The sequence below is a fragment of the Sminthopsis crassicaudata genome, chromosome 2, assembly GCF_048593235.1.
Source record: "Sminthopsis crassicaudata isolate SCR6 chromosome 2, ASM4859323v1, whole genome shotgun sequence".
In the NCBI taxonomy this organism is placed as follows: Eukaryota; Metazoa; Chordata; class Mammalia; order Dasyuromorphia; family Dasyuridae; genus Sminthopsis; species Sminthopsis crassicaudata.
The window spans coordinates 95,851,697-95,875,383 of NC_133618.1; the positions used below are offsets into that span (position 1 = coordinate 95,851,697).

Genomic DNA, 23,687 nt, shown 5'->3' on the forward strand with positions numbered 1-23,687 from the left:
TTCATAGGTTCAGCTTCATTTTCTGGATTGGGATTGTAAATTCAGGTCAGGATCTGATTCCTCCTATAATCTTGGACAGTGTGAGTAGGCCCAGATTGGTGATGAGGATCTGTAGCTAGGTTCAGGCTTCATTCACTGCAGAAGTTCCTTGGTTTTAGCATGAGTTTCTGGTGGTTTACCTTAGATTTGACCTGAACCTCTTCTATGTCTCATTCTTGCACAATCTAAATCTGCAGCTAGCTCTGTCACTGGCCCTAAAAAGATATTGATTGCTCTGGTAGGTACTGTATTAGGCCTGGTTCTTGCTATTGTTCAGCAGCAGTCTGATTTTTGTTACAGTTTGGACATGGGCTAGCTGGGTGCTAGTCTGGTTCTGTGTTAGCTTTTTGTCCTGATGAAGCACTGATGGACTTTGGATGTCTTATCACCTGCTGATCATGCCCTATCACCTGCTTCATTTTAGTCACTAGCTTCTCGGCTGCTACTGCAGCCCTGTAAGCTAGAACATGAGTTGATTAGATCTGGATTTGAATTTGCTCTGATTTCCTGCTGCTGGTCTGGGTAGTCTATGTACTATACTTCTGCAGATCTACAGAATCCTTACAGGTTTCTAGAAAACTTGTGAAATTCTGGATAGAGGATCTTATAATTGTTTCTCTTAGGTTTTCTTTGTAGTTGTTCCTTCTGGTACATTTTTTAGGGCATTCCTTGAGAATATTTATCAGGGTTATGGAACTAACATATTTATGCATTAGCCAGAAAACTCAAAGTAATTTTTTTTCAAGCATGAGGAGGCACATGATTAGACAATGTAATATACTGAAAAGAAGATTGACTCTGAAGTCAGAAGATTTCAGTTCAAATCCCAGCTCTTCCATTTACTACCTATTTGATCTTTAGGAAATGCCCCTCATCTTCCCTTATCCCTGCTACTTCCCAACTCTTTGATGGCCATGACTTCCAAGGTCCCTTTAAGCTCTCATTTTGTGACCTCTTCTCTTGTTGCTGTCTTTGACTGGAATGGGTCTCCCACTGAAGGAATTTCGAGAACTACTCAAACTCTTTTCCAGGCAGTCTGGTAAAATTTTTGTAAGAGTATGATGAAGTTTTTTCTTAAGTCCAACATGACAGAAATATATTGAAAATCAGAAGTTTATATGAATGGCTACCTACCAGCTTCTGGTAACCCATATAGCTTCTCGTCCCCAGTAAACAATTGACTTTACACCTGACTCAAAAATTTGTATTTTGTTCAAGAGCAATGTGATATTACACATACACACACACACAACCAAGACTCTTTCTCTCAGTGTAGTAGTTTGCTTTCTTATCTGCAGAATGAAAGAAAGGCTTGAGCTGGATGGTATCTATCTATCTATCTATCTATCTATCTATCTATCTATCTTCTATCTATCTATGTTTTGTTTAGTTAGCTGATCTACTAGGAAAGAATTTTGGAAAGAATCAGACAAGAATTGTATAGGATGAGACAATGGGTGTGGAAGTTTCTGATCCACAGTTAGAAAACAGAGCTTTGTGCTTTATTTTTTATTTTTATTTTTTAAAACAGAGCACAATGTACTACAATGTAGTTACAAAGATTGTATGACATTGTTACATTGTTCAAGGATTCATTGTTACAAAGATTATATGACAACAGCTATTGTGAGTTTTAGTAATTGCACTTTAAAGATTGAAAAGTATTTTCTGTGTGCAAATCATTCATCTGTAACTTCAGTTTTTAAATATCCTTGTTTAATCTTTGGATGGGAAAGCCCTTCATCGGAGCATTCCCATTTGGTTCCACAGTCTCCCCTCCCCCCCAACAGGATATTCCTAGATTTTCATTTTATCTTTAAAAGCATGTTGTATTTTTCACTGTTTAACCTATTGGCCTAAAAATAAAACATAGCTTGGTCTTGATAATGTAGCAACAATATCACATGAATGGTATGAACATCTGGGGCTAATGCACTGAGCATCTATTTGTTATTTTATACTGGTATCCTTAGCATGTAGTACACATGCCCTATATGTAGTAGCCACTTAATAAATTTTTTGTTGAATTTTTGTTTTTGAATGATGTAGAATTTCCTACTAGCCTAACTCACTAATTATCATATCATGGATCTGAAGTTTCATTGCTTCATTTGGACAGTGTCTTAACCCTGACACCTTGTATTCATTAGAGGTATTATTTCTGTTTTCATCCACATAAATAAGAGTGTTCAGTAAAAAAGGCAGGTAATGTCAGTCCCCTTTAAGATGTTATTCAGGAAGAAAATGAGGGTTAAAAGTTGCCATTATAAGTATAGATTAATGGGTCTGAGTGTGAGGGAAGAAGCAAGATGAGATGCATTGTGTTCTTTCATGTGGCTGTTCCTTCTGGTTGCCACATGCATAGTATTAGGAGATGTTGACAAGCCTGGAAGGACTGTAGAAAGAACTATAGGCTTTTACATATATATATATATATATATATATATAGGCAGATGATAGTAAGTGAATTTTTATTTTGTTTTCTTGTAGATGCAGGAAAAAGCAAAAGACATTTACATGACCTTTTTGTCCAGTAAAGCCTCCTCACAAGTTAATGTGGAGGGACAGTCTCGCCTAAATGAGAAGATCCTAGAGGAACCTCATCCTCTGATGTTTCAGAAGCTGCAGGATCAGGTATTGGGGTTCTTTTTTCAACTGACTCTTAAAAATGTTTGTTTTTTTATTTAACAAAAATCTAAGGTGCCATTCATAATTATAGAGGATCAATGATGAAATACTTATTACAGAGATGTGACAAATTTAAGAAACAGAATGAGGTGTGTGTGTGTGTGTGTGTGTGTGTGTGTGTGTGTGCAAATCTGTTCTTTTTGAATGAATATTTGCTACAAGGAATTTGTTTTTTCTTTTTTTTTTCTTTCTTTAATGGGGTAGAGATGGGAGGGAGAGATTTCTGTGAATTTGTAAAAAATTAAGAAGTTGAGGGGATTACTAAGATATGAAATGTTGCATACATTTTCACATGAGGTCACAGTATTCTTAATTTTATTTAAAATTACTTATATATGGTATATTTTATTTTACTTTAATTATAACTTTATCGTATACTTAATATTACTTAATTTTACTTTAAAATTACTTAATGTTACTTTGTTATAAGAGACCAATCAGGAAGTAGCACTAATTTTTAAATGTTTGTAATAAAAAAGCAAAACATATCAATAAAACTCTAAAACCCCCAAAATCTATTTTCTTTCCCTCTTTTCACCCCATGGAAGGGAATTTGTTACCCTCTAACAAATTATAGTCAAGCCAAGCAAAATCCTGCATTGGCAATCTCCAAAAATTATAGACCACATTTTGCACTTCAAGTTGCACAACACTTATAGTCTTGTATTGTAGATAATCAAAGGAGTGGACCTTAGAGGCAATCTGGCCTATTCTACTCATTTCATGGATAGGAAAACTGAAACCTAGAGAGGTTAGATGTGACCCAAAGCCACATGGAGGATAAGAGGCAGAGTTAGAATTTGCATCCATATCCCTTAAAGTATTAAAGCCACATGTCTATAACATACACCCGTATACATACATGCATGGATGGTATCTCAAAAGTCTTAGGACAGTTGTACATTTTTAAACTTAAGATGTAAATTGGTAAAATTTACTGAGTACTTTCTTCATAACAACAATATGTAGTGGGAAGTGTAAATATTTTTACATTCATCATTTACAGATGAGGATACTGTGTTCACATAGCTAATGTGCCAAGATTCACACTCAAGTCTCCTGACTCAGTGTTCAGTGTTCTTTTCATTATAAAAAGACTTCATATTTATGTTTTTGGGGAAAAAACATATTTGCAATAAATCACTCTCTCATTGATGCTTGATAAATGAGGTAATTAAACTTCCAAATTTTAGGGCTAAACTTATAGGTATGGGTTACCAGAATATTGCATTAATTATATTTTATTCTATAGATCTAAAATACCATAAAGTAAATACATCAGTGATGTCCTATTTGAAGAGTCACTTAATAATGATATCATCACATGTGTGAGTGTAAAGAGCATTTCAGTCTACAAAGGCTGGCCTTTGGCTTAGTTACCAAGCATTCTGTTTCAGATCTGCAAGGAACTTCAAAAGTCATCTTGTCCAACTGCTTGTTTTACAAGTGGCATTCCATTCTGATCATTATATTCTAGAGGTGGTCAAATCAAGACAGAATGCAATAAGATGAGTGCCTCTTTTTTTCTGGCTACCATATTTTTCCTAATGGAGCTTGACACTGTATTGGCAACTGAGTGATCTGTGTGATTCACATTTTGAGCTTGGAAGTCCATGGAAATCTTCACACATTCTATTTTCTAGTTCCATCTCCCTCGCTGTATTTGTACAACTGATTTTTTTTTAACCTGAGGGCAGAACTTTGTATTCCTCACTGATATGTTTATTATAAGAGGGAGTGCTATTGTTTTATGTGATTCTAAAGAAAAATGAGAAAATCTGTGAAAATCTGATCCCATGTTGCTAAACAGTTGACCGAGTAGCAGATTTTGAAGGATAAAATTTTTTTTTCTAGATGCATATACAAAAAGGCATCAAAACTGAGACTGAAATAATCATAATAATATTGGCACAAGTGAGGAAACAGATGGTTTGTTTCAGTCCCACGCTATGGGATTGAGCCATATGCAGCAATGTGGGATACAAGTGGCAAAGGAGGGAATTTTGAGTGACTAAAAGTAAGTGATTTCTAAGTTCCCTGGTTAAAACCTTTTGTTTAAAGAAATGAAAAAGTTTAGTGAATACAAAGGGATATATGAATGAAAGCACCCCTCTTTAAAAATCAGAACTCTAAAATCTATTTCTAAAACAAAGATTTCTAAGACACTTTGAGTTCCCATATCACTTCCCTAAAATTCTGGCTTTGGAGAAGTTTTGTTGGCAACCACCAAAATACACTTTTAGAATGGTCTCTAGTTCTCTTCTTTCCCAAAGGACCTCCTACACAAGTCCTGTTTTCATAAGTAAAAGAGAGAAACTAAATAGGAGCATGTTTCAAACTAATGGGTTTCATATAGTTTAAAATAAAAGCATATCTCAGCAGATTGGCTTTGCATGGGGCCTCTTGGCTTTGTATTAGAGCCACCAGAATAGATTGTTCTGCACTTTCAGTTCTCCCAAAACATACTCATCAGGGAAAATTTAGGTTATCTTTAGTTCTGTGTCCAAGTACAGAAACACTTCACTTAACTGACTGCCTCAATTATCCAGAACATGGCTAAGGACTTGAAATAAAAGAAAATCTCTCTAGTAGCTAAAATAGAGATTACAAATTTCATAAACCAGTCATTTAAACAATCTTTCATTGACTATTTGTTTTCTTAAAAAGCAGAATTAAAAAAAATGTAGGTAAGTAGTTTCTTAGCCCCTATCTGATTAGAAACAACAAAATATAACGAGTGTGAGACTTATAAAGGCAGACATAATGAGACATCTAAATTGATTGCTTCCACTTATTCACCCTGTTTTATTTAACACATAGACATACACATTTGGGAGATAGGTAGCATAGTGGATAGAATTCTGGGACTGGAGTCAAAAAGATTTATCTTCCCAACTTCAGATCTGACCTCTGACACTTATTAGCTGTATGATCCTGGGCTAGTCAAACTCTGTTTGCCTCAATTTCTCCTCTGTAAAATGAGCTGGAGAAGGAAATGGCAGACCACTCTAATATCTTTGCCAAGAAAACCCCCAATGGGGCCATAGAGTTGGATACTTCTGAAATGACTGAACATCAAAACATTCATATTTAGGCCTTGTACACTTCTCTAAATTATAAAAAGCAGACATAAGAATTTCAAACTTAAATTTAACATAGGTCAATGTCAGTAATAATAAGCATTTATTAAGTGCTTATTGTGTTCCAGACATTGTGCTACAGTTTAAAAATATATCAAAAGGCAAAAACATGGCCTGAACTCTCAAGGAATAGGGAAGACAACATGTAGTTAACTACATATATACAAGATATATACAGTGTGGATGAAGGTAATGGCAGAGGAAAGACACTAGCATTAGGCAGGGATGGATGTGGGGTGATGTGATGTTTTGGAAGTGGAAATTTCTCCTGCAGAAGACGGATTTTGAACTGAGTCCCGAAGGAAGCCAAGAGTCAGAGATGAGGAGAGACAGCATTATGGACCTGGAAGACAGCCAGTGAAAAGACATGGATGCTGAGTATTGTGCTCCATGGATAGCAGGTTCAGTGTAGTTGAATCATAGAATGAAAGGGAATAAGGTTTAAGTAGATTGGAAAGGGAGGGTGGAGCCAGGTTATGAAGGACTTTGAATGCCAAGCAGAGGATACCATATCTGATCCAGTTGATGATGGAATGCCAATAGAGTTTGCTGAGTAGGCAGCATGGGAACATTGCTGGTAGTGATGGTGAGGAAGTCAGACTGAATTTTAGGAAAAATTACTTTAGAATTTTGAGTAGAGGACTGATTGGAGTAGAAAGAAATTTGAAGCAGAAAGACCCATCAAAAAGGTTATAGTCCAGGTGAGAGGTGCTGAAGGCTTGTATGTTTATGTGTTGATAAGGGGACATATGCAATTGATGCTATTAAGGTAGAAATGTTAAAATTGGAGATAGAATGGACATATAGGGTAAGTTAGAGTAAGAAGCTGAGGATTATACACCACTGTCATGATTCTGGGTGACGGGAAGAGTGGTACTGTCCTCAACAATAATAGCAAAGAAGAAGATTTGAGGGAAGAAATAATGAGAATTATTAATTACATGTCAAGTTTGAGATATCTATAAGACATCCAGTTTGAGAGATCCAAGAGACAATTGGAGATATATTACTATAGCTCAAGCAAGAGACTAGGGTTTTCTCTCTTATCTCTCTGAATCTTTTTCTCTCTCTCTCTCTCTCTGAATCTCTCTCTCTCTTTCTTTCTCTCTCTATATATATTATATACACCACACACACACACACACACACACACACATATATATATATGTACATATCTATGTGTATATATATATATATGTATATATATATGTATATATATATATATACACATAGATATGTACATATATATATATATATATATATATATGAATCACCTACATAAATATGATATTTGAACCCACTGGAGCTGATGAAATCACCAAGTGAAATAATATAGAGTGAAAAGAGTACCCAAGGCAGAATTTAGAGCAATGTTTATAGTTAGCAGACATGATGTGACTCAATAAAAGAGAATGACAAGTAAGAGTTAGAAGACTGAAGGAGAACCAAAACAGAGTAGTGTCATGAAACCCTAGAGAGGAGATAGTAACCAGGAGGAGGAAAAAAAAAGATCTATGATGTCAGCTGCAAAAGAATTGAGAAAAGGCTGTTATGTTTAGTAATTAAGAGATAGTCGATAACTTTTGAGAGCAGTTTTGGTTTAATGAAGGAGACAGAAACCAGATTGTGGTGGGTTTAGAAGAGAGTAAGAGAGAAGGTATATAATATAGATGCCTTTCTAATGGAGTTTATCTTTGAAGGGTGGGAGACATAGAATTATAGTCAACAGAGAATTGGATTAAGTGATTTTTTTTTTTTATGGATGTATTTGTAAGCAGGAGAGAAGGATCCAATCTAATAGGAGAGATTGAATTATAAAATAAAGAGTGGGGAGAATAATGGTAGAAATTTGTAAGAGAACTGGGAAAGGAATGTGATCTAAGACTAGAGTGAAGAGATAGTAAGGGGGAAATGTTTGGATGATATAAGATTAGGAGGTTGAGAGAAGGAAGAAGTCTTAGTGAAATATGAAGCAAAATTCTCAGCTTGAAAGGGTAGGAAGAGTGTTTGCAAAGAGAGGGTTGAAGAGAGATGAGATTTATAATGGCTCTATGGAGAGTGGGTTCATGAATCAGTTAGGAATTGTTTGCCTTTCTGCAGTGAGAACCCAGTGGAGTTTCAGTACTGTAGTGGGCTCAGTCAGCATATAAATCTTAAAGGGCTTTTAATAGCATTTAATAACCATTATCTCTTTTGATCCCCACAACTCTATAAGAAAGGTTTCATGGGTATGATTATCCCCATCTTGCAAATAAGAGAACTGAGACTGAAAGAGGCTATTTATTATGAAGCTCACATTTTAGTAAGAATGATTCAAACAATATGTTTTCCTGGCCCCCAGTTTGATGTTCACTGTTTGTGTGTGGCCCAAGGTTATATTGTTGATACTGAATAACCTCTACAATTCCTTTCATATATATTGATATCCTCTCAAATGCCCTAATTTCTTAATTCCTGTTTACTCAATTTCCATCCAGTTAGCAAATAATTATTTGTTGAATTTAGCTGGGTACTAACAACAGTAATATATGATAACTGACTACCTGATTTTTGATGTAAGACAGGAAAATGATAAAAAACAGATGAATAAATGAGTAAATCCTAGTGGTCAGGGTCATTTAACTAGCATAGCGATCAATAGCCATACACAGCTCTATAACTCCTGAGAGCATCACCAAATTATAGAATCATATATTAATTGATGTTCATAATTGCCCAACCTCTGAATTGGCTCCTCAGAAGGCATCCAGTCCAAGCCAAAATTAGATAACAACTCTCTCTATGACAGAACACAAATGATCAACTAGTTTTTTTCTCTCTCTCTCTAACTCTGTGTGTGTGTGTGTGTGTGTGTGTGTGTGTGTGTGTGTGTGTGTGTGTGTGTGTGTAGGCATTGCTATAGTTGATAGGAAATGTATTGCGCGTCCCCCCCCATTTCTCAAACATAAATTTTCTTCTTTGCAACTACTACTGACCAACCAGAAGAAGTCTAATCCATATGGGTTTTTGTAGCTGGCTGACATGTCTCCCTAAAGATTAACTAGCCCAATTCTAAATATCCTTTAATTGATTCTCATATGGCACAATCTCAAGGCCCTTTACTATCATGGTTGCTCTTTGAATGTTCTCCAGCTACATCAGAAATATGCTTGTGAGATCATAAATTTAGAATTTCAAGGGACCTTAGCAATTACATAATATAGTTCCCTCATTTTATACATGACCAAATTGAGATTAAGAAAAACTTGAGTGACTTGCCAAGAATTGAGAGGTAGTAAGAAGCAAAGTAGGGATTTGAATACTTTTCCTCTGACTCCAAATCCAATACTTTCATGGCTATATTATTTCTTTGTTTCATTTTTTACCGGTTCCTGCTTTTGTCATTGTTCAGTAGTTTTTCAGTAGTGTCCAACTCTTTGTGATCTCACTTGGCATTTTTCTTTGCAAAGATACTAAAATGATTTTATCGATGAATAAACTGAAGCAAACAGCGTTAAATAACTTAGCCATTAATACATAGCTAGTAAGTGTCTGAAGCAGGATTTGAACTAAGACACCAGGCTTGGTACCCTATCTATTATGCTATGTAGTTCCCAAAGCAACAACCAATTAGGATTTCCTTCTTTTTTTTTTTTTTTTTTTAAGAATCACTTATTTCAATGGCCATTTCAGAGACTCTTATACACATATCCAGTTTGCTTAGCTCAGTCATTTAGATAGTGATGTTAGTGAAGTCAAGATCCTGGATTTGATTACTGCCTGGCCCAGTTTACTTTTCTCAGTTCTCTGGTCTTATTCTGGTCAGCTGATTTGCAAATGTGTCTTTGTTCAATAGGGGTAATTATCTCAGTGTAAACATATCTCTTTTACTGGAAAAAAAAACAAACTCTAAGTATTTGGTTAGATTATCTTTGCATACTAAGGATGGCACCTTAAAAAAAAATAACAAAAAACAAACACTCCTTTCTCCTAATTTCTTCTTGGATACTAAAGTCTGATTCATCTGTCACCTCATCATCAGCATGAACCATCATTATTATTAGAAAGATAAATGTACTTTATGAGCTGGCAGTCAGGAGTCTGCATGACCCTCAGTTAATCACCTATTTTTCCAGTAAGTGTCTCAAACTTGCTATCATATTTCATGGAACTATAGATTCAACTGAATTCAACATTTATTTAAAATGTGCCAACATCGGTGATTTTAGAGAGACAAAAACCAAACTGAAACAAATGAGAACCAATCTCTTCTTTCAAAGAGCTTACATTCTACTATGAAATAAAAGGTGCATGCAGATAAGTAAATGCCACATAATTGGAGGAGAGTGAGAGCACTGACAATTAGGGGAAATCAAGACAGTCATCTGTTAAGGGATGGCATTTGAACTGAACTTCTAAAGAATTGAGAGCTAAGATAAGGTGAACTAGTCCAAGGTACTGAGACTAGAAATAGCAGGTGGCCTAGTGTGTTTGCAATATGGATTGGGTGCAGGGGGATAATGTGAAATAGGACTGGAGACAAAGGCTGGTACCAACCCAAAGCACTGTGTCCATGGAAGTGCCTGCTCGTGTCTGATTATTATGTCTCTTTTCCCAAATAAATCATGATAATCACATTTTCTTGGATTCGTATCCTTATTTTTTTCCCTTTACATATCCTTTACCCCCCTTTGATCTTTGTGATATGATAGGAGGATAGACAGTTAGATGGCCCAGTGGACAGAGTACTAGGCTTGGAATCAGGAAGCCTTAGCTTCCTGAATTCAAATCCCACTTCAGTCGCTTGTTATGTGACCCTGGGCAAGTTACTTAACTTTGTTTGCCTCTGTTTCCTCATCTGTAAAATGGATTAGAGAAGGAAATGGGAAACCACTCCAATATTTTTGCCAAAAAAAGTCCAAATGGAGTCACGAAGAGTTAGACACAGTTGAGAAGATCTAACAACACCATTAACAAGGAAGATAAAATCCAGCTCCCAGTTGACTAGCTTTCTGACCATAATTCTGGCATAGTTCAAATGACTCACCTTGGGTGTTTCTCAGTTTCTTTGCTTTAAAATACAATAAATGATATATGTGAATCTTAGCAAATTTGATGATATTTATGAATTAACTCTAACAAAAAATCTATTTGTACCTCCATTTCTCTTTGATTCATGTAAACATTCTTAAGTTCCTTTCCTTCTAGCCTGTTATGAAATTCCTTCTCAATTATTTCTTTAAAAATATTCAAAATAAAGTATCTGTAAATCAATTTGCAAACTTTAAAGCACGATGTAAATGCTAATTGTTATTAGTTATCATTTTTTATGAACATATATTTATACAGCAAATATATACATCAAATTTCTGACAATTGTTTTAGTTGTTATTTGGTTATTAAAGAGCCTGTTCAACTTATTTCTCCCTATGGCTGGTTCTGGAGCATTTCCCCTTGTTACTAATGGAAATTTTGAAAGCTCATTTTATGATGTGAGGAGACCAATTAGTCACAGGCAGTCTAAGAAACAGTTTTCTTTGGAAAAAAATGTGAGGGCCAGTTTACACTGCCATCTGCTCTTGGGTCAGCATGTTTGAGCATATTACTGCCTAGAATATAGAATGACAAGAATTGGAGGGGCTACAAAAATCTACTGGAAGAAGATTCCATGACTTTTCTTGAGAGGTTCATCCTAATAAGTAACTATTACTAATAAGCATATATGTGACAAAATTATGGGTGGTAGTATGTCTTCCAAGTAAGTGTCTGTCACTCAGGATGCTGGATTTTAAAAATGAAACAGCTTTCATTGTGACATGGGTGTTAAGAATTTAAAGTGAAAGACTTTCCTTTTTTTTTTTTTTTTTTTTTTTTTTAATGACCTGGTCCAACAAGCAACTCAACACCAATTCTGTCCCTTTCCTGCCAGTACTTTTTGTACTGTAAGGAAACCCTATCACTATTTCCTTTGGAATAAGGAGGAGATTTTTGCCACTGCTATTGTTGTAGAATAGGGTTATAACTGGTGATTTCTTTGTATAAACTCTTTTATAGAGATTGAAATATGCACACAATTTTTTAAGGGAAAGAGAGAATCTCAGTTTCTCCTCTGCAGATTTCACTGTCAGAGTCTGCTATCATCAATAATCCAGAGACTGAAGATTCACACTCACAGACATATGTATATGTATGTATATGTAGGAACACACATATAGACACGTGTTTATGTGTATGGTGATATATGTGTATATGTATATATTTGTGTGTGTGTGTATGTTTGTGTGTTTGTTAAAGACATTGTTTCTTACCTTATAATCTGGACAAATCATTTCCTAACTTTCCTTCTTCACAATCAGAAATTTAGCATCTGGAGCAATTCATTTGAATGGAGTTTGGGAAGGAGGAAGCATCCTCTAAGATATTAGTGAACCTAGATATTATTGATACTGGAGACAGAGATCATAGAGATTGAACAGAGAGAGATACTGAAAGCTAAAGATATGAGAATGGAAAACAGCTCAAATTCAGGTATTGTAATTATTTGGGACTAATGGTGGTGACCTGAAGGACTATAATTGACAGCAACAAAGATCTGGACTGATGCAATAAATTTCAGAGGTCCTCTGAAAGGTAAAACCAACTCCCCTATTTGGCATTTAAAGCCTTTTGAGTAGGCTTCAACGTACTTTTCCAGCTTTTCTATTGCTCGTTTCCCTTCATGTATTCTACAGTTTGGCCAGAATGACCTTGCTGTTTTTCACACACATGGTGCCATCTTCTATCTCCTTGCTGGCACAGGCAAGACTCCCTTCTGCTGTGATAAGGAAGCCAACTGCCAGTGGCTGCTGGAGGTCTAACTCAGACGTGAAGAATGGATCTCTTCATGTGAAGATGATGACGAAGATACAAGGAGACTGAGAGGCAGTTGCTGTTCTCTGACCTACCTTCTCTTCTCTCTTGCCTCTTGAGTCCAATTTATTTCATTCCCAATCCACAAGGAACATCTGCATAAGTAAAGGCTGCTTTGCAACTCCTTCAAATGTTATGATTCATGGCTGTGGAGGCTCTTGGAGAATTGACCTGTTCCGTCACTTAGGCATGACCCTTAACACCCTTTCCTTCCTTCCAGAATGTACTCCCCTCACTTATGTTTCCTAGAATCCCTAATTTCCTCCAAAACCCAACTCAGAGACCATTCTCTTCAAGAAAACTTTCCTGGCTCTTCTAGCTCTTAGTACCTCTCTCCCTCTCCCAAATCATTGTGTAAATAATAGTTCATTATTGTCTTTATATCTCTAGCATAGAGCCTTTCAGAAAGCAGGAACTTAATAAGTGCTTGATGATTGTGTGAACTTCAAAGGAAGAAGGATGGATGTTGAGTGATGGTGAAGGGAGAAGACCCAAGAGTGGCAGAGGGAATCAATAAATCTGCCAACTCTTCCTTCTAGGAAGTTGGGTTTTGGGTGTTATGAGAGAAGAACAAGCTATAGAATCATAGAATTAAACAAGACCTCAGTGGCCATCTGGTCCAATTTATTCAGGAAAATAATACCTATTATAACACTCAACAAATGGTTCTCTGCTTGGAGACATTTTAAGGAGAGAAGCCCTGTGCTTTGACAAGCAGATGATTCCATTTTTGACACCTCTAATATATAACAAGTTTTCCTAGTTTTCCTAAATTTGTCTTTTGCAACTTGCTCCTTTGTTCCTGTTTCTGTTCTTTGGGATCATCATCTTTATGATAGCCCTTCAAATACTTCAAGAGAGCAATTGCAACCAGTTCCCATGACTTTTCCTACCTCTCTCCTGCCTTAACTCCTGTTTTCTCTTACATATATGTCTAGCTCCTTCAATAAATCCCATTATGACATCAAACCAAGATCATTCACTACTTGGTTGTCTTTCTCTGGATATACTTTACCTTTTCAATGTCCTTCTTAAAAGGCATTGTATCAGTCCCCAGGCTTGAGCTCACTAGAACAATGGTCCTCAAACTTTTAGATCTCAGGATTACTTTACTCTTTAAAAATTTTTTCAAGGACATCCCAAAGAGCTTTTTTAAAATGTGAATTGTATTTATCAATATCTATAACAATACAAATTCATGCATCTTAATATTATTATGAAAATATTCTTGGCTTCTTATATCTTCTGAAGGGGTCTTGGATCATACTTTAATAAGTGAGTGACCAGAGCAAAGTACAGTGAGAAAATTTCCTTCCAGGTTTTAGAAGTTATGTTTTTTGTACTAGTTTTTTTGGCTACCATATCAGTTTGCTGATGCACATTGAGCTTGTAATCCACTAACACCATCACTTACCCTCAGCTTGTATTGGTGAAGTTGATTTTTTATACTCAAGTATACAATTTTACATTTATCCCTTTTGAATTTCATATTATTATTTAGTAAATATTTATTAAGCACCTACTGTATTCCAGGCACTGTGCTAAGTGCTACAGATACAAAAAGAGGCAAAAGATAGTCCCCAGATATATGTAATAGAATAAATAGAAAATAAATTGAGAGGAGTTGGGAAAGACTTCCAGTAGAAGATGAGCCTGTTAGATGAGGAAGAAAGAGCATTCCAGACCTGGAGGACAGTCAGAAAAAATGACCAGAGGCAAGAGATGGAATGTCTTATTTTTGGAACAGCAAGGAAGACAATATTGGATCACAGTATATAGTGGGAAGCAAGGTGTAAAAATCCTAGAAAGGCAGAAATTATTATTAAATAATTATCATTAAATTCAGGCCAGTGCTCTAGTCAAGGAGTTTTTAACTTTCTTTATTCTTTTGCAGTCTGGTGAAGCCTATGGATCTCTTTTCAGATAATTTCTTTAAAAAAAAGGAATCAGTGAAAATAAGGTGCAATTTTTAAGCTCCTGGACCTGCTAAAATCTATCTTTAGAGCCCAGTTAAGAAACTATGTTCTATTAAGATTCTTTTGTATCTTGACTCTGGTTCCCACTGTGTTATTAATTTCTTCCAGTCTTATTCTACATATAGCTTATTTGTACATATTTGGTTGCCTGTTGTCTCCTCTATGAGAATGAGAGTTCCTTGAAGCCAGGGATTATCTTTTGCCTGGAATACAGGCTTAATAAATAGTCACTAAATAATAATATGAAATTCAAAAAGGATAAATGTAAAGTTATATACAATTTTTTTCTCCAGCATTATCAGGATAGAAAGGTGAAAAGCAGATTTTAAATTCAAATAGAAGGAAAATTGAAGAGGCAGCATGGAACAGTAGAGTATTAGGTTAGAAGGCAGAGGATGTAAGTTCAAGTTCAGGTTCTCCCTCTTGTTATCTGTGATCTTAGAATTTATTATGTGAAATGGAAAAATGAGACAATTAGACTAGATAATTTCTAGGGTCCAAAGTTGTGATATATTGCACCTTTTTACCTAGAGAGAGAAGAGTGATGAGGGTCAATTATTGAAATAATGAACAATAGTTATTGAAGTAATGTAGTATTGTACCTGGAACCTTCCTTTAGAATAGCTGTTCCAGATGCAAGGTATTCTGTGTACCCATGTCTGCTCACAACTGCTGTTCAGAATCTACCGCCAATATGTTTGCTTTTTTCTCTGTAATTATTCAGAGAATACAATTAGTTAAAAATCAAAGGCATTTAATGAAATAGCATGGTAAGAAAAGTTGTGATAGAATATCTCTCCCCACACTTAAGACATCTCTTTCACAGATATCTACTAGAAATAGTGATGGCAGTCATGTGAGGGATCATGAATGAGGGACGTATATAGTCAGGAAAGAAATGTAGAAGAGTAACTCCTCCCTCTAATAATACAGAATCACCTGGGGATTTTGTTGCACATTTCTCAATGACTTACTTCTTGATGAGTATAGTGTGTTTGTTAGCTAGGCTGTCCTATTCATTTCTGTTAGTTTTGTGATGTCTATTAACTCTTGGGTGACTTGTCTACTGGGAGTTCTTTGTTATCAACCTTAGGGTTTCACTTTTTCACGGCTATAATTGCCAATTATCTGAGCTCTAGACTGTGAGAGTATAGCTAGAACCCTGGAATGATAAGGGCAGGATGACAGGTTTCAGTCATAGCCACTCTGTTTTTTTTTTAACAAAAATTAAGTCATAGTGTCCCAAAGTTAAGAATAAATATTTTCTATTTTAGAGATTGCAGCTATCTGTTCCAGACAATTGTCTCATTTAATGTTAGACAATCTCCAAGTCTTTTCCGGCATAGCAGGTAAAGGATTTGAGCCTGAAGTGACGCTAAGAAGGCAAATTCATAGTTCTCCATTCACTAATGCTTACTTGATGGAAGTAAATAACCTTAATTAACTTTGATATTGTATTTTGAGTAGGTGGGTGAGAACTTCAGTCTCCTTACCTCAACATTTTGAATATTTATTTCTATAATCTGGCATTCATGAAATAAGAATTTTCGAAATCTTCCTCAGTTCTTTTCCAGTATATTCCTTCCCTCTTCCTTTCATTCCTCTCTTTAAACCAATAAAACAAAAAAGTACACAATGTCTGGTGCTTGTCTTATTTAACCTTCCTCTGTGATGTATGAAGACATTGAGATTCTGAAGGAACTTTGGTCTCCTTCTTCCTTTAGAATGCAAGTACTTCATATGGAAATATATTTAACATTATTGTACATATATAACCTATATAAGATTGCTTGCTGAATTGGGGATAAAAATTTGGAACTCAAAATCTTATAAAAATGAATGTTGAATATTTAACATATATGGGTCTATCTGCCATCTAGGGGAGGGGGTGGGGGGAAGGAGGGGAAAAGGTGGAACAGAAGGTTTTGCAAGGGTCAATGCTGAAAAATTACCCATGCATATATCTTATAAATAAAAAGCTATAATAAAAATATGAATGTTAAAAATATCTTTATTTGTAATTGGGGAAAGTATTATTAAGTGGGAGTGGGGAAGCATGTTAGTACTTTATCATTGTTTAGCCCTTTCTAATTGTTCAATTTCTGGGTTTCTCTTGACTCCTGTGCTTCCATTTCAAAGTCTCTTGAAAGATTGTGTTAAAGTGTATTCTAGATTATTTTTCTTTGCAATAGAATTATATTCAGTTTAAGGAAGGTAAGTTATTCTTGGTCATTAAGTTTGCCTTTTGGAATAAATATCTTTTCCTAGGTTTTCTCTCCTTTATAGTAGATTGCCAAGTATTGGTTAATTCTTATTTTAGCCCATTGGTCCTTGAATTCTTTCTTACTGGATTATTACATTAATTTTCTTTGACTTACACTCTCTGAATTTTAGCTGTAACATTCTTTTGGTGTTTTCAAGTTGAGTTTCTTTCAGAAGATTATTATTGGAATCTTTCTATTTTCACTTTGCTCTCTAGTTCTAATAGCTCTGGGCGGTTATAAAGTATGACAATTTGAAATATGGTATCCAGATTTTTTTGTTTGATGATAGTTTTTAGGAAATGCAATGATTCTTGAATTATTTCCCCTTGACCTAAATTCCGAGAGTTTTTGAAAATCGATCTTATATTTTCTTTTATTCTTTCAATTTTAAAAATTTGATTGTAATATTTCTTCTTGTCTTATTTAGCCATTAAATTCTCTTTAGCCCATTTCTGTTTTTTATAGAGTCTGCTACTTGGATGAAGTTTTCCATCTTCTTTTCTGTGTTATTTATTCTTCTTTAAATGTTTTCCTCCTAAACTCTCATTTCATTTTTTTATCTTTTCATTTCCCCCGCCCTGCCCCCCACATCCCCTTGTAGTCCTTAAGGCCAAACTTTATCCACCCTTCTGTGACTTTGCTTGTAGTTGATATGGAGTTACTGTCCTCTTCTAGGTTTACCTCTTAGAGTTTTCCTAACCCAATTTGTTTCTTATTTATGCCAGTGTTTTGGTTTATTTACTATATTTGCAGGCTTGGTTCACAGTTTGGGGTTTTTGTGCTCAAATCAAACTGTAGGATCAATTTTGTAGGCCTTGTTTTACCCTGCCCATATTGTTTAGATGCTGCTACTTTGCTGAATTGGGTGTAATAGTGGGCATTAGGACTCACTTTGTGCCTCAGTCCTTGCCTTGGGCCTCAGTTTTCTGGTGGCCCAGTGCAGATTCAGGCCTTAGTTAGTCTTCTTCTCTTTGCATGATCCTCAATTAAGAGTTGGTACTGTTCTTTTTCTCTGGCTTTATGAAGTCTTGGTGGGTTGTTGGATATTGCTTTAGTCTCAGGTGCTGCTGGCATTTAGGTGCTGGACTGATATTGTCTCCTGCTGTGAATCTCATCACTCCAAGGAGTTTGCTGACTGACATTCTCTCCCTGCTCATTGACCTATTGGGAATGTTTCTTTCACCTATTTATGTTCTAAAGGACTGGGACTGGGGCTTATTTTCATCTACCCGGTTACTGGAGCTGCACTGGCTTTTAATATCCTTTTGTCTGAATGCCAACTGGTTTTCAGATCCATTTGTGGGAGTTTTCACTGATTTTTTTCCCTCATTGTCTTAAATGGCTTTTACCCTTTTATCTTCCTTTTTCTCTGTCTGTCCATTCTTTTGGACAGTTCTGGACTACAAAGAGGATTTTCCACTTCTTTTAGGATTTTTTGGGCTTTCATCAGCTTTTCTGAATATGTTTTCAAGTATTTTCTATGGGAGAGCCAGGATTTTCTATGATTTTCTATTCCCAATGCTGTCTTAACTGAGAATTAAAAAAAAAAAAAGATTTGTTTTTTAATAGACCAAAAATAATATTGGGTATCAGTGGGGAGGGTCAGGTGCTAAATTATCCTTTAAAAAATTTGGCTGAAAGGGCTAGAAGAGTGTATTTTAAAAAATGAAAGAAGAATAAATAGCTTAGAACAGAAGGTGGGAGAAGGAAGCAGATTAAAACCAATCTCTTTGCCTTTGCTTTGGTGATTCAAGTTGAAAACCAATGGACGCTGAATCAAGCTGGTTATCTTCCTCTTAAAAGCAGCATTATCTTCTTCCAGACAAGAAAGCGTTTTAAAAACAACCAGCCTTAGAGGTAATTTCTGAATTAGCAAAATAAATTCTAGCATCTACCAAAGTCCAGACTTTGTTAGTACATGTTAATATTTCTGTACAAGTTTCTATAAAGTCTTGAATTGTGATTTCAGTTCACTTTGGAAGAACATTGAGAGTTGATTTTCAAAAGAGCCTGGGCGGGGTGCAGCTAAGTGGTGCAGTAGATAGAGCACTAGCCCTGAACTCGGGGTTCAAATGTGACCTCAGACACTTAACACATCCTGACTGTGTGACTCTGGGCAAGTCACTTAACCCCAATTGCCTCAGGAACAAAAAAAAAAAAAAAAAAAAAAAAAAAGCCCGGGTATTTCTGCCTTACTTCATCACAAGACCTACTCAGGAAAGTCCAGGAGAGAATTTGAAGTAAGAGCTTTTGTTATTTGATGTTCTTAGCTTCACTTTTCCCTTCTTTTCCAGAGCAAACCTTGGTCCTGACATCAGAAAAATGCAAAGCAGTCTGAATCTTGGGATGTTATCATTTTACATTTCACAAAACCAGCACCCTTCATGTTCTGCCAATCCTATAATCACTTTATTATGTAGAAATGTTCCTCTCTCTTTTCTTCCCTTCCCCCCTCCCCCCCCTTGGCTTAAAGCATGTGTTTTTGTTGGGAGTTTTCAAACTGCAATTCAAATGTCAGAAGACATTGCTGAGTGCAAAGGTAGTGACTATACATCCTGCATTTTTCTTTTCTTTTTCTTTTGAGACAGTCTCAACTTTAAGAAAAGAAAGTGTTAGGTATTTCTCCTCCTTCTTCTGTTTTTTTTTTTTTTTTTTTTTTTTTCAGAAAGTACTCTGCAAAAAGAATATGATTTATAGAACCTTATGTCCTGATTTTTTTATTTGGAAAATATGACACCTGTAGGTATGCTCCAATCTACTCTTAAACTATAAACAATCACATTTTTTTGTGCAAGTTATAAACAATCATGTTAAAATATGTTTATATTATACTCATTCAGTTACTATTTTTTTTTCTCCCTCTCATTTCTTGCTTATATCTCCCTGAAATAAATATAATGAAGGATTTTGACAGATAGTAATCTCCTCCCCTACTCTACCCCTGCCAGAGAAAGGGAAACAAATTGCTTGAAGAAAGGATTCATTAATGTTAGGATTACTAAGTGAGAACTTGGGTTGTCTGGATAGTGACAAGGTGAGAATTCAGGTTGGACAATTACAAGGTGAGAATTCAGGTTGACTTGATGGAAGGAGCAGGCTCATTGGCTGAGGTGGTTCTTCCCAGAAGCCCTTGCATTATCCCACGCCCATTCTCTGGGAGAATAAAAGAGAGAACAGTGGGCCTGGAAAGTGAGTCTGCCTGGAGAAGGATAAGAGCTGGAGGAGATTCAGAGCCAGGATTCAAGGAGAAGTGTCTGCATTGCATCAGGCCTGACGGGGCTCTCTGCAAGAAGGGAAGTCACTTCTAAGGACAAGAGTTAACAGCAACTGCCTGGAGACAACGGTTCTCTACAGGAAGAAGAATCTGTCTGAGAGATTTGAGTAGACACAGCAGATCTCTTCCCAGAGAGCGATCGGCAGCTTCTGGAGACGACAGCTCGATATACATTAACTTCTTCATTGTATATTTTTTTTAAGTTTTAAATTCTTATTAACCTAAGAATATAACTTGCCCAGAAAATAGGGTTTAGAGCTAGAAGGGATATTAGAGATTATACAAACAAGGAAACCAAGTGAAGTAATAGTGGTGAATTTGGCTTAGAGCTCTTCAAGGGGCTTTATTAAGTGCTCATGGACCATTCAGTTTTGTCTTCTCATTTTCCATATGCTATGATTATATCTCTGTAAAAGATTATATTACTAAGTAATGAACTTTAAAAGATTTAAATTTAACTTTTAGATTTTTCTTTCTTACAATAAGGAGAAGGAATATTTTCAGATGTCATTTTAATTTTGCAGCAAGCCATGGGGAAATACCAGAGCCGAGAATGGGAAGGGAAACTGAGGGTGGAGGGAAAAGTTGCAGGTATATGCTGCTCACTTTCTGATGTGCTATGGTTGTGAGAAGTTGCATGTCTACATCAAGGATCATTTCTCATTTTGCCGAGGGCATCCAACCTCCAGCTGCTTCTAGGGCTAAATTCCAGTGCAGCAATGTTCAACAATTTACATTCCAGGCCCACAGCTCACTGACAGCCTGTGGTGCATGTGCCAAAACCCAAAGCCTTTCTGGGCCACAACTATCTGGCAAAAAAAAAGGGCACCTGACCACAATTTACATTCAGCCTACTTTTTTTTTTTTCATTTTTTTCTCTATTCTCTTTCTTTTGATTTTATATTTCTACTTTGTCTCCTAGTGTATGTTCTAAAGTGTGGTCCTGACAAGTTATTCCTTTTGATCTTTATTTTCTGTTTTCCCTCCAACAATCAGTAAATTGATTCTTACGTTCATTCTTCTCAGTGTAATCACGGTATAGTTCAAAATTAACAATGAACTAGCAAATGTACGTAGAGACTCCTAATATCTTTAGGCTAAATAAACGGGATTGGTGTGTGTGTGTGTGTGTGTGTGTGTGTGTGTGTGTGTGTGTGTGTGTTTGCGCATGCGCGCGTGTATCTTTATACACATAGAAATACACACATATCCATATACACATTATGTATATGCATATATATGTCTGGTTTTATTACATACATACATACATGCACTCTTTATCTATCTATCTATTTGTCTATTTACCTATCATTTCTTAGTTTTGCAGCTTGACTTCTCACTAGTTGTATAATCTTTTTTAGGCTTCAGTTTCACCATCTGTATTATGAGGAAACTGGTACAATCAATAATGCTAGACTTAGAAGTCAGAAAATGTGTTCAAATTCTGCCTCCTGATCATGAAAAAATAACCTCACCTCTTGCATGTCTCAGGTGCTTTTAGATGAAGAATCTATTTCACAAGGTTGTTTTAAGGATCAAATGATATGACAAAACTTAAATCACTGTATAAATAGTAGCTGAGTGCTAACATAGTAATAGCTCTTTAAACTTTGCCAGGAGCTTTACAAAATGATCTTATTTGATCCTCACAACAACTCTGGGAGATAGTTACTATTATTATCTCTGTGTTATAGAAATATTACCAGTATAATATCTGGTAAGGAAACCGAATTAAGCAGCAAGTGACTTGCTCAGGATTACACACCTATTCAGTGTCCAGATCATGGCTATTGTCATTATATGATCTGTTAGTTTCTTTCTAGCTCTTAGAATGTATCAGTTCAGCTTATCCATCAGCGTAATATCTTGGGTAGAACTGCGTTCAACCCAATCAGTCCTCTTTTAGCTATCTCCACTTATTCATGTTCCATCTTGGCCCTAACCCTGATTAGAGACCAGGAAGTAATCTAGGATTTCTGAGATCCATTAAAAAGAAACTTCTTTACAGTCAACGTTGCCTGCAGGCAAGGCTACCTTAAGTACTGAACTCTTTGGTTAGAAGGATTTTTAAAATGTAGTAGGAAGTTTTGGATCTTTGGGATCCTATTGATTAATGAATGTAACAGGCATTTTATAACCCAAGAAGATTAGAGAATCCTAGAATCTTTGATTCAAAAGGTTAATTCAGAGTTAAGCCTTATTTGAATAAGAATCTCCTTTAGAACATACTCTAAATGGTTTTCTAGTCTTTGCTTTAAAACCTCAAGTGAGGAAAACCTGTTGTCTTCCCAAAGTATCTTGTTCCATTTTTGGACAGCTTTATTTGTAAAAATACATCTTTCTTTTCAACATTATATGGGTTAGATTGATAGCAAAATGATTTAATATAATTGAATTATAGAAATTAAAGAAGTAACAAGGCAGCCAGAAGAGAGGACAGGAGACAGATGACATGCCAATTGGGTCAAACCCAACTTCCCCCGACTATTCTTAAATCCTCGTAGAGAAAGTCCAAGACTCTGTGTCCAAGAACTCTTGGAAGAGCGGCAACACTGGTCCATACTAGATCACCTGCTCTTTTTTCCAAGCTAAGCCTTGCAGCTAGCCTCCATGAGAAGGCCCTACCATTCCTTTTCCTACTGCCAACTGCAACTACTTCATATGGATGATCTCCAAAGCTATGAAACAGCAGAGTTTCACCATATCACCTGTCTTGTCCCAGCTCATTTCTCCCATCATCCAGGGATGCAATTCTTTGTGTACATGCAACCTCTGGGGGTTGCCTCTATAGATATTATAGCTCTTCTGTTCTCAGAAGACACAGCTATTGAACTTCTAGAAAGGAATCTTGTTGCCACCAAAGTCTCTGACACCTTCAATTATTTCAGCATGAGAAACAGATACATTTAACTGCTGATGAAAATCACACCAAAGAAGTTACATTAATACCTGTTTTGCTGCTGGGTTAAGCAATCACTGAGCTTTTCCATCTGACATGCAGCTAACATCTCTTTTTTTGTATTCTCTCTCTCTTTGAATAAGATAGGAATAGTCTTATTTTTCTTTTCTATGTGCAGTCTTAGCCTAATGTTATGCACATAAATAGATTCATTAACACATACGTTATTCAGCATTGGAGAGAACTCCAGGTCTAATCTAGTAAAACTTTCTTTTTTGGCCAGTGAAACATTTCACATCTAAACAGGGCGGGCAAGGTTTTTTTATGTTATCTTGTGAAATACTTGGGGTACACCAGAGCTGCCCGACAAAATGGTGTTTGATGACAAAAGAAACTATTGACTGAAATATCTCATCCTTGTGATCCCTGATCCGCACCCACTTGAAGCTTCTATCTCTTGGTTGCTATAATAAGCATGTTAGTCCATTAGTACCTTCTTTCAAAACATTTTGACATGTT

The 23,687-nt window shown here is 35.9% G+C and overlaps 1 protein-coding gene across 4 annotated transcripts in view; it reads left to right on the forward strand.

Moving 5' to 3' along the window:
* The window catches only part of RGS10 (regulator of G protein signaling 10), a 65,632-nt gene that overhangs the window by 36,339 nt on the left and 5,606 nt on the right, over positions 1–23,687 (forward strand). For 2 of the 4 annotated variants that reach the window (XM_074286868.1, XM_074286867.1), the window contains exon 4: positions 2,530–2,673. In XM_074286868.1, coding sequence (XP_074142969.1) covers positions 2,530–2,673 — 144 coding nt within the window. Of the gene's footprint in view, positions 1–2,529; positions 2,740–12,644; positions 16,367–19,139; positions 19,177–23,687 lie in introns of those variants that run through there. The other 2 variants (XM_074286870.1, XM_074286869.1) reach the window with 2 other exon arrangements.